Raw genomic sequence first — 11,903 nt, forward strand, 5'->3', positions numbered from 1 at the left:
TAACCAACTGAAACAACAAAAGTTGTATAGCCAAGCCTTGGACAGTTACTTTCAATCCTCTCACAAGTTGTTCATATTGTTTAAATGCAATATCATACTTAGCCAAAGAGAGTAATAATAACAGTGTGTTAATCCAGTGTAAAATTACTATCTTACACTGGATTGAAAAGTAAATAGCTTCCCATTTCAAGTGGCCGTACCACTCCAACACAGTAGGTGGTGCTATTGCATTATCTGTGCTCGCTGAAAGCCCTATGTGGAATTTATAAGAAGAAGACAATTTTCCTAATGCTACTTCCGGATAACTTCCGTGTTGTCATATTTGAAATTTGGGCTTTCAAAAGGGAATAATACAAGCTAGTATTAATGTTTGATAAGTCCGTAAACTAAAGGGAAGGGATATGGACGTGGAGAAACGTTAAACATAGAAAAATAGCAAACGTAGCTTTCAGTCCTTCCTGCTAATCACTCCGTAGCTGGTGATGGAGAAGCTAATATCTAAAGTCACTGAAAAGCATATCCTTTTCACGGCTTCCTTCGTTATAAGACTGGCTTTGGTCGCTTATGGAGACTACCAGGACAGGACAATGGCGGTGAAGTACACTGACATTGACTACCATGTGTTCACAGATGCTGCGAGGTTCATTACTGAGGTAACAACTGTCTCAAAGCTGTCCTGCTGATATAACATAGCCAATGAAAAATGGTGAGAAGCACCAGTTGTATAAGGGTGGTAACATTACTTAATACTGAGCTAAATAGAGAATTTATGAACTAGGATTTAACTTGAATTGAAGCTGTTAGGTCACCAAACCAAAGCTTAGTACTGTATGTTCTGTTCAAGGCAGGTTTATTTTTTATAGCGCCAAATCATAACAGGATTCACCCTAAAGGCGGCATAAAGAGCAGTTATTTGGGAGAAAACAAACAACCCCCAAAAACAAGCACTTGGTGACTGTGGGAAGAAAAAACTCCCGTTTGACAGGAAGAAGCCTCCGACAGAACTAGGCTAGAGAGTAGCTTTATGACACAAGGTCGGTGGAAAGAGAAAAGAAAAATATTATGAAACACACACATCAAGGAGAATGACTTTTAAGTGAAGTTCAGACAGTGTTGGACTCTTGGATATTTAACACATGAAGTTAGTTAGAGTTGTAACAAAAAGGCCAATTTATGGGGTTATTGTTTAACTTTCCAGAGATGCATTTTATAGTGGTTTGGCGCTCACTCTGAAGGCACTGTGTGACTCACACCACTCACCTGTGATGCCACTCTGCTGCATGTGCTGCAGACTGTGCTGAGAGTGAAAAATAAAAAATAGGAAAAAAAATAATATTATTTTTATGTTAGGATATTCTTTGTAGTGAGGTCTTTATTACATTTCTGTGTTAACAAAATAAGCAATGTTTATGATATGATATTTATTCTACCACTTTAAGAATGGTGTATGAAACTGTCAACAGAAGACATCATTTCTGTCAGGCGTTTGGATGAAATGGTTGTTTTTGCTGGTTATCATATATAACCACTTTATTCAACCTAATATTACATTCATCATGTTCATGTGGGGAATTCCTTTTACAGGGCGAGTCCCCATACAACAGGTCAACCTACCGTTACACTCCTCTGCTGGCCTGGCTTCTCACCCCAAACATCTATCTTAACATGGTTTTTGGAAAGATCCTCTTCATTGTATGCGATGTGCTGTCAGGACTGCTCATCTACAAAGTCCTCTGCTTGCGAGGTCTAAGGGCTGAGGTTTGTGACTCTGGTACTCTTTCATTATGTCTCTTTTTTTTTAATTAGATGGGCTATGGGGGGGTACTTTTGTTAAGTTTTGTTGATACAGATAAAAATACATTTTTGCTTGTTTATGTTCAGACTGCACGCTGTGTTTCTTCTTTGTGGCTTCTCAACCCGTTGCCCATGGGAGTGTCCAGCCGAGGGAATGCCGAGTCAATCCTGGCAGCTCTGGTGCTGGGGACTCTGCTCTGCATGGAAGGCAAGGGTGTGGGTTAAATATATCAGTATTAATTTGATCATGTGTTTTCACAGCTTCTGTGTTTATTTGCTCTTTTTGTGTTCTTCCAGCTCAGCGTCTGACATGGGCAGCGCTTCTGTATGGTTTATCAGTTCATATGAAGATCTACCCTGTTACGTATGCTCTGCCCATTGCCCTGACCCTTCGCACAGCTGAAATCAGGGTAGATGAATCCAAAAAGACTTCAAGATTTAAGAAGCTTGTCGGCTTTTTTGTCAGTTTCTTCAACCGAGATCTGCTCCTATTTGCAATGGTGGCTGGTGGAGTCTTCTTTACCCTCACAGCACTCTTCTATTACATGTGAGATGGACACCACAAATCGTTTTCATCACTTAGAAATGACTTATCTATTACTACAACTGATGCTATTGGAATTAGCATGATTTGTTAATATTCAGATGCCATAAAATTACTTTGAAGATGATTCACTGTTGTTTAGGAATGACTTTCAGTAATGTTAAGTACTGTTTTTGATTTGACTTAATGCTAGCCTCTCTTGTGACCCTTTATTTGAACCAACACTCTTACTCACACGTGTATCCTCTCCTATAAACGCAGGTATGGTTGGCAGTTTCTTTATGAGACCTATTTGTACCATCTGACCAGAAGAGACATCAGACACAACTTCTCTCCATACTTCTACATGCTCTACCTTACTGCAGGTATTTATCCATCCAACCATTCACGCCTGTATTGTGTAGCATGTGAAATGATGAAGGTGGACAGCAATAAAATGCTTGTTAAATCTAATTTATAGGTGTGTTGAGTTATTTTCCTCTGTCTTTTGTGTTATACTGAGCAAACGTACAGCGGGTAATACAGCTTTATTTATTTATTTTTTTAAATGAGCCCATTTCTTTTGGCCTTGCAGAGAGTACGTGGAGCCAGTGGCTAGGCTTGGCAGCATTCCTGCCGCAGTTTGCCCTGCTGTTGGTAACGTCATGGATGTATTACAAAGACCTGGCCTTCTGCTGTTTCCTGCACACAGCCATTTTTGTTACCTTCAACAAAGTGTGCACTTCTCAGGTACATACCTAACATAATTTCACTTTGTTCCTCCTGTCCTAGACATAACACACACACTTTACAAGAAATTTAACAATGTTTCTTGTAATCCTTTCACAGTACTTCCTCTGGTACCTGTGCTTACTTCCTCTGGTCATCCCTAACCTGAGTCTGACAGTAAAACAAGGGTTGGGACTACTGCTCCTCTGGTTTGCTGGACAGGTAATTCAGTTAAGCACATTTAAAATTACAGTTAAATATGAATTCAGATATACATTTGTTAATGTAATCAGATTTCATACCATTGACTGAATCTATGGGCTCTCCATTTAAAATCCCAGACCTAGTAGTTTAATATTCTAATTTTAGTGTTTTAAATTCTAATATTAGTTATTTGTAGCCAGAAGTGACCATATTTGTACAAGAGGGAGGATTGTTACACTATTAGCTAACACCTTGGTTACCAAGGTGCATTCATGGAGTGTACAGGTGCATTGCACAGACACAGATACCTTCTGACGAGTGTTTAGAGACTAATAAAATACTAGAGTTTTACTCACCACTTAATGTCACTTACCTCTTACTACAATCAACTACACAGCAAGACAAAATTTTGGTTTGCTACAGCTTGACAACTAGCCATGGAAATACAATTTTTAAGCCTCAGAACGGCTTGAGAAGATGAGCTTTGTACAAATTCACCCACCTGTAGTTTTCACAAAGGGTAAAACTGTCTACAAGGATTTTTTTGTGCCAGAATGAAACCAGAAAACAGGGAGTTTCTGCCTTAAACTTCTGCATTTTAATATGTAGCTCTATGAGGATCGACTAATGTTTAGAGCTAGCCTCAAGTGGTCATTAGAAGAACACTATCTTTTAGCACCTCCTAGTTGGCGGTGTTTTCAGAGCCCTGAAGTTTGTTTCTTGATTGTGATCTTGATCCTGCTGAGTTAAAAGTTATACAAGTGATAGGAAACATAGAACTGAAGTCATCTGGCAATGTTTTTTAAAATAAACTGTCATATTTTTCTCCACTAAACAGGGCATCTGGTTGGGCCCAGCCTACTTCCTGGAGTTTGAAGGCTACAACACCTTCTTATGGATCTGGCTAGCCGGATTGCTCTTCCAGGTCGTCAACTGCTTCATTCTGCTCCAGATTGTAACTCATTACAATCCAACAAAAACTCCACTGAGACTGAAAGCTGAATAAAACCCAAATGTATTCAAAGTTGAAGAAATTTTCTCTTTGAAACTTCAAAGGATGCATGCACTGTGGATCCATGTAGACCAAGTTTTAATCTCCCCAGTCTTTAATTACTTTCTCTAATAATTTAAATCACTTTAGCAAAGAACACTACGTTTTCTGAGTGACAAAGGCTCAGGTGGATTTTCTGAGTTAAACCTGTGGATTACATGCTCGCCACTGCCGGTCAAAACACTTAAATCCACAGTGTATGACACGTAGCAGAAACTGACTGTTGCCCAGGTTTTTTTTGAATGGTAACTTTGAAGTCTGCTCCACCTGTGGCCAAGTCATTTGTCAAAAGTTTGCTGATGGGGCAAAACACCTGCTGAAGATCAGAGATCACAAAGAGTTCTCCCCACAGTCTTAATAAACAGCTCTGGGTCAAAGTATTTAATACACCCCTCAGGGATTTTTTTTTTTGGTGGCATTTTGACCTCGTAGTGACGGAAAGCACTTTCTAACTCCAGAGGGAGAAATAATCCAATTGTATGCTGCTAGGAATCGAGAAGCCTTCAGTCTGAGTGTCTCACTTTCATGTTGACATTATTGTTGGTACTTTCAGCACTTGAACTATGGATTAGGGTGCACCAAGGAGATTTAACGTTACAAAATCCAGCAAAATCTGGCCTCAATTGTGTCGTGTTTTTATGTCCTGACCGGTGTAAATTAAGGCTGGCCTGCACATTAATCTGATAGGTAGGAGATAGTTTCTTGGTTTGAGGGAGAATATTTTAAATAGTTCTACTGTTAGAGACAGTAAACAAACCCACTGTTGTCTGTCTATTTTTTACAGTTTCAGAAAAGAATAAAATCAAATAAGTACTTCCTTGAGAATGCCATTGTGTTATTTAAAATCCATGGTTACATCTTGGAGCTAATGATTTCATCTGTGTTTATTGTTAACACTGTAAGAAAACAGACAAGCACAGTATTTACAGTCTAGGCCACTAACACATAATCTTCAAGGCAGCTGTTTGACTTGCAGCTTCTTTGGCTGCAGTTTGCAGCTGTGACCAGTAGGCAGGAGCATTTGCAAGCAGAAGGGACAGCTTGAGCGTATATCCTCATGTAACCCTCGCAGATTAATCAGTCAACTGGAGCATGAACACAACCTAAAACAAACAGAGCTGGCACTGGCTCCATAATCTCACTGTACTCTCCCTCTAATCTCACATGGAAATTATTAGAGCATTCACTTTAGCCCTGTTGGTTCTGAGCGTGTCTGTTGATCCTGGGACTGATAGTGGAAGTGCATAATAATTATAAAATACTGGATTTGCATTATGAATGCTTGAGATACACAGCAGGTAGGGTCAAATCGGTGGCTTTCCTTAGACATTTGCACATTGCTTTGCTTTTCTGTACGAGTATAATGTCTTGGTTGTGTGTTGCATATGTGTGTGTGTGTGTGAGTCATGGTCAGCTGCAGCCTGCATATCTAGTTTATGAATCACCAGGATGCACCCAGTAACCTTTCAACTGGCTAGTTGCCCCCCAGGCACATGCATAAACCATCTTATTTTAACACTGATGGCCACATTCAGGGGTTTATTTGCAAATTCTTAGGATTGAAAATTAATATGAATATGTTTTTCCACTATATTACCATCTCATTTTTTTGTGGCAGCCAATCCAAATTACAGCTACTTGTGCCCTTAAGAGTTTCGTCATACCATCATAGTTGGTGAACTATGGATGCAAACTAAAACCAGTTCAGATGAACCTGATGTGTCTGGTGAGTGGAGGGTAACAGCACTCTGTAGGCACAACAGTCTAAAAAGGGTGGAAAGCACTGTTCTGTTGCTGGAGCGCTGATGTGGACAAATAAAGAAAACGAGGCACTGCGTTCACTGTATATTTGTTAATTGTGCTCAGGAAGCAAGAAGTGGGAAGGTCGAGGGGGGTTATGGGTTGCGTGACTATGTTCCATATGCTAATGTGTATATGTGTGTTTAATGAAGTGTATGCATGTGTATGCAGATGCCTGTTTGTTCCAGACCCTGAAGAATTCTCCTCATTGTCACTGGGGGGGATGTGTGCGTGTATTTGTTCATCTGCCTTTATCTCTGTGTGTTTTTTAAATGTTATGAGAAAGATGGAGCAAGAGAGGGAGTGACCAGTTAGGCCAAATGCTGTGTGGACTAGAGAACAGCAGGGTATGAACGGTCACGCAACCTTGTATGGTATAGGATTATAGGTTTTGATCTGCACACACACACACACACACACACACACACTGTGGCTCACAGATCAGCTGTCAGCAAGCGTCAAACACGTTGGTTACACTACAGTTGCCTTAAGGCACTACTCCTTTTTTTTTTTTTTGCCCTTTTCCCAAATTGACTTCTGTTTTTTCTGCTCTCAAATTTATCTCACTTCCCTCTCTTTTTTTTTCTCGTCCTCATCCTTTCCCCTTCCTGTACCAAACGAGCATTGTAGAGATGGCGTGATCGAAGGTTGCGTGCATGCGAGTGAATATTAAACATTTAAAGTCAGCCTCAGCCACTCCTCCCCCCTGTCATTGTCACAGCATCTGATATGAAGCTACAGTGAGACAAATGGCTCACTGAAATCTTGTAGCAATATCAAACACTGCGTCACGAGTTACTTGTTACTCGTCATGAAGAGGACTTTGTGTCTGAATGTGATTCCTGTTACGCAGTTTGATCCCTGCAAGACGAGAGCAAACTGCTTTATTGTTCGGAGTATTTCTAACAATATCATTAAGGCTGTGTGTCCATTATTCTGTTTACAATTTAGTGTCAACAGTCTGAGTGCAAGTGGATATCTTAACATGCAGTGCATGCATGATATGCAAAGATTACCTACAGTTTTCAGGCAATAGAATAGAATAGCTTTTTATTGTCACTGTTAGAAGAACAATGAAAGGCAGTTTGGCATTTCTCCATGTGTGTGAAGTACACAATAGTGTAAGTATTTACACAATAACAGACAAATTTACATTTACACAAGAAAGATATGTACAAGTAATACATACACCTGCAAACATACACGCACATACATACATATATGTATATATACATATTTGCATCCGTACATACATACACATACATATTTCCACATACACGCTTACATCTATATACATACACATACATGCCATCTAACTAGCAGGTGCATTGAGAGGTGCAGTGTGATCAGTGATAATAATAGTATATGTAATAGTATTGTCAGTAAAAGCCTCCTCAGTACTTTTGACTTAATATGTTTAAGCAGGCTTTGCTTACATGGAGTAAAAGTGGAGAGCAAAAGGGAGCATGCATTTGCAGAAAGGCAATCTTTGGATATGCTCTGAAGACACAGATTTTTTATTTTTTTTTAATTTTAATACAATTTTATCAACATTATTATGCAGCACAGTCACCTCACTGCAAGATTGTCCTGGGTTTTAATCCAGTCTGGGGCCTCTCTGTGTGTAGTTTGCATGTTGTCCATTTGGGTTCTTTCCAGGTACTCCAGTGTTCTCCCACAATTCAAAGGCATGCAGTTAGTGGGATTGGGTTAACTGGTGATTCTAAATTCCCCCAAGATGTGAGTGGTTGTCTGTTTCTATGTGTTAGACTGCAACAGGCTGGACCAGTCCAGAGTTTACCCCAGCTCTTGACCTGTGGTAGCTGGGATAGGCTCCAGCCTTTCTGCAACCCTCAGTTGGATAATTGGAAGAGAATGGATAGGAGGATAATTACTGTCTTGAAGAGCATAAGTTCTCACAGTCATATACAAGGAGCCTCGTCCAATAGAGATAGTCATCTGTCACAGGTGACCCCCGACTGTCATCCATCAACTGTGAACACCAAAAACCTTCACTGATGGAATAAAGGACAAATGAGTTGCTTGAAATGCTGTAGGAGCACGGGCATCTTGGAGGAGTATGATCATCATTGCCATTTGGCAAGGTACTTAGAAGAAGAAGAAGAAGATTAAATATGAAAGGACAGCAGATTGAACAGGATGTCCCAAAACATTAGCTGGTGTCACCAACAAGGCTTTTTGGGGCCAAAGGTACTGACCTATTGGCACTCTGCATACACACTATTTATGAATCATAATGGGTTGTGAATAGCGTTTACTGTTTCTCCTACACTGTAGTTCCTATAGTTCTGCTAAGTAAAAACATAAAAATCGCGTTCATTTTCTCACAGTCAAAACAACCTGGCACAGGTGGCCCTGCACTTTTGTATGAAAACCATGTTGCAAATGCAGGTTCCTAGAAACATAAACACATTGTGTGTGAAGCGCCAATGGGAAGTAGGATCTTAATTTGCCTTTTGTAAGTCAAGAGGAAGAAAATCATTCTGTACAACTGTCCCGGTCTGTGCGTGTAAAAACACATCAGTACTGACGCACACATGGTAATTGCACAACAGGACAGTATCAAAATACAATTCTTTAAAAGGATTTCTGGGAAGTGTAGTTTATAATGTAGAAATACTCGCTCTGGAGACTGCTAATTATACACTTTCAAGGTTCTTTATTCGTCACATGCATAGTTATACAAGTATAACACACAGTGAAATGTAACCTGACACGCTCCTCGACTTGTGCAAAGGGGGTGGAGGGGGGCATTATATATAATATATACATTAGGTGAATGTGCAGTAGTAGCATGTATGCAGCAAGCAGGTGAATTCTGTACATTAAGTGAATTAAATAAGAATAGACAATATTCACAGTAATTGGCAACAGTTATTTAACAATATCTTTATATAGTTATTGACTAAATACACTAAAACATACAATACTGGACACTTTATAAGATGCATCTTACTAGCACTGAGTTGAACCCTCTTTTGCTTTCAGGACTGCCTTCATATTTCATGGCACAGATTCAACAAGCTGCTGGAAACATTCTTCAAATATTTGTCGGCTGCAGATCTATGATGTGAATCTCCTGTTCCACCACATCCCAAAGGTGCTTTTATCGGATTGAAATCTCTTGACTGTAGAGGCAATTTGGGTACAGTGAACTCACTGACATGCTCAAGAAACCAGTTCAATATGATCTGAGCTTTAAGCCAGTGGACATTGTCCTGCTGGAAGCAGCCATCAGTAGATTGGTATACTATTCAGCCACAGCGCTCAGGTAGGATGTGGTGTGTATCACCAGCAGCCTTAACTCTTGATACAAGGCAGCATGGATCCATTAGATCGAGAGTTTCTGAAATAGACCAGCCCCAACAACAACCAGGCAGAGCATCTTCAAAGTCACTAAAATCATCTTTGTTCCCTGTTCTGATGCTCAGGTTGAACTTCAGCAGGTCATCTCAGTTCATTTGATCAGATCCCTTATTGTTGTGAGGCTACAGACATGTTCTGTGATTTTCTAAAGATTTTAAATCATGTCTGAAATGATCATTTTAAGGTTACCTTTTCCTGTTTTTATCTTTATTATCTCCAAAAAACTAATAATGAAACAAAACAACTGAATAACCATTAGTCAGTGTTCTGGATCTGTGGTATAGCTGAATGCTGGCCCTAGACCTCATTTTTGTAAATACATAGTGGATAATGGTGGAAATCATAATAGGATTTCTTGTGCTTTACAAACAAACATAGGATGTGACTATGTGGCGCTTACTTGATGTACTAGCATGCACACAAACATGCACAAATGTATGTACACACTGCATCATCCTACTGGCTGATCCTCATGTATCCTGTAATTCCCTATAAGCTATACTCTCCCCACAGTAAAACAAACACAAGCTTCTGGGGGGATTAGAGGGAGGAATTATGATACTGTAGTTGGCAGTGAGAGAAACTAGTTCTTTCTTACCAGTATGTGTATTTGTTGCACAAAATCTCAATTCTGTTTCTGTTTGACGTTTGCATGATCTGGAAAAGTTTTTTCCCCTTAATCCTAAAAACTATTGGGCAGCAACCAGCTTGTAAACAATAACAGAAGTATCCAAGAAAAACACTTATTCACTGATCTCTGTAGTTCAGAGGTTAGATGTATGTGGCCAAGCACACATGATATAATTAAAAATTAACCTCTAAAATAGTATGGTCGCATGTAAAATACTGTCACTGATGCTTCAGATTGTAGAGTGATCAGCCATCGCAGTGGTTTACATCCATCTTTCATATACAGTCTACACTAACATTTACTTTTAAGTATGAAGCGCGTATCATGAAAGTTCCCACGGTGTCCCAGGACCCAAAGGTTCGACTTTGGCCAGTTTACCAAATAGCCTAATTGTTTCCAGAGTATCAGTTTCTGTAATTTCTGATATTACTTTCATTTATAGTTCCAGTGCTGCAATTGTTTGTCTGGTGGATTTCCTCCATTCTTGATGCTAAATTGTTGTGTCCCATTATCTGCAACCACTTGAATTCAGAGTTTGGCCTTCAAGCCACTTATTATTTACTCTTTAAATCTGACTGATTTTTGGGCAAGCAAAAAATCCAAATACCACATACTGCACTTCTACAGTCACGTTCAAAGGAAGTGACGCTGAATGAATACCTATGATAATTTTAGTAGATGAGCATAAATGTTCAGGGAGTACTTTAAACCATATGTGCCAAGTGAATACAATTAACTGCCTGGTTGGACAGGAGTCCAGCTCTTCTGGGAATCCCACAGGGTCGGGATCTAACCACAGCTTTTAGGTTACATCTCTTTCCCCTCATGTCCACTGCCTCTTTTTCTGCCCTCCACCTTTTGGTGGACGCCAACATTCCCCTGGCTCTAGCCCTCATCCCAGGCAGTGGTGAGAAATGGGGAAGTTTCCCAGATCGTGTGAAGGAAGTTGTCGTGCCAACTTTGCAGCACATTAATCATACAGGGCATGTGGTTAGAGATACTCTGTATCCTGTTCTGCTGAATATTTATTATTAATCGAGACACAAATCTGAAGGATGGAACCATATTTGGTGTGCGTGAAAAATTCAAAAGCTGCTAAAAAGACAAAGATGTTAACTGAACAGCAGAATTTGTGTTTTGATAATCCTAGAAAGAGCTGGAAATCATGAAGTCTGGAAAAATGACCTCTCACTGTACATGATTTCACATTAGCTCTGTGATATTGTTATGTTTGTTACATTTAGTGTTATTCTTGCAGTAACTAAAAAAAAGACCACTTGGAAGAGATTTTTCATATAAAGAAAGATTTTTTAATAGATAACTCCCATTTGCAAAAAACACTTAGAAACATTGGAAGACACTGCACACACACACACATATATATATATATATATATATATATATATATATATATATATATATATATATATATATATATATATATATATATATATATATATATATATATATATATATATATATATATATATATATATATATATATATACACACATATATATATATATATATATATATATATATATATATATATATATATATATATATATATATACATATATATATATATATATATATACACACACTGTGTTCAAGCTACGTTGCAGCTACCTCCTCCATCAGATAAGTATGAGTCTTTTTTTTTTTTTTTACAATTATCAAAACAGATAGCGAGGAGGGGGAAAAGCCATACTTATTTACGTTAGTAAAACAGAAACAAAAAAGCCTTCAAAACTGTAGTTTTTAAATTATTTGCGTCTTACAAT

General features: G+C 38.8%; 1 protein-coding gene across 2 annotated transcripts; it reads left to right on the plus strand.

Annotated features, from left to right (window-relative positions):
* The first annotated feature begins 268 nt into the window (after window positions 1-268).
* On the plus strand, window positions 269-5,118 carry pigm (phosphatidylinositol glycan anchor biosynthesis, class M). 2 transcript variants are annotated; one of them, XM_031732709.2, is made up of 8 exons: window positions 269-653; window positions 1,585-1,758; window positions 1,882-2,008; window positions 2,092-2,341; window positions 2,600-2,703; window positions 2,913-3,067; window positions 3,167-3,268; window positions 4,089-5,118. In XM_031732709.2, the coding sequence occupies exons 1-8, from the start codon at window positions 483-485 to the stop codon at window positions 4,254-4,256; spliced, it is 1,251 nt and encodes a 416-aa protein (XP_031588569.1). In that variant the 5' UTR covers window positions 269-482; the 3' UTR covers window positions 4,257-5,118. The 2 variants fall into 2 exon arrangements, with proteins under 2 accessions (XP_031588569.1, XP_031588570.1); XM_031732710.2 differs by having other exon boundaries at window positions 271-653; window positions 1,882-2,002.
* The last annotated feature ends 6,785 nt before the right edge of the window (window positions 5,119-11,903 follow it).

The sequence above is a fragment of the Oreochromis aureus genome, linkage group 9 (genome assembly GCF_013358895.1).
Source record: "Oreochromis aureus strain Israel breed Guangdong linkage group 9, ZZ_aureus, whole genome shotgun sequence".
Lineage (NCBI taxonomy): Eukaryota > Metazoa > Chordata > Actinopteri > Cichliformes > Cichlidae > Oreochromis > Oreochromis aureus.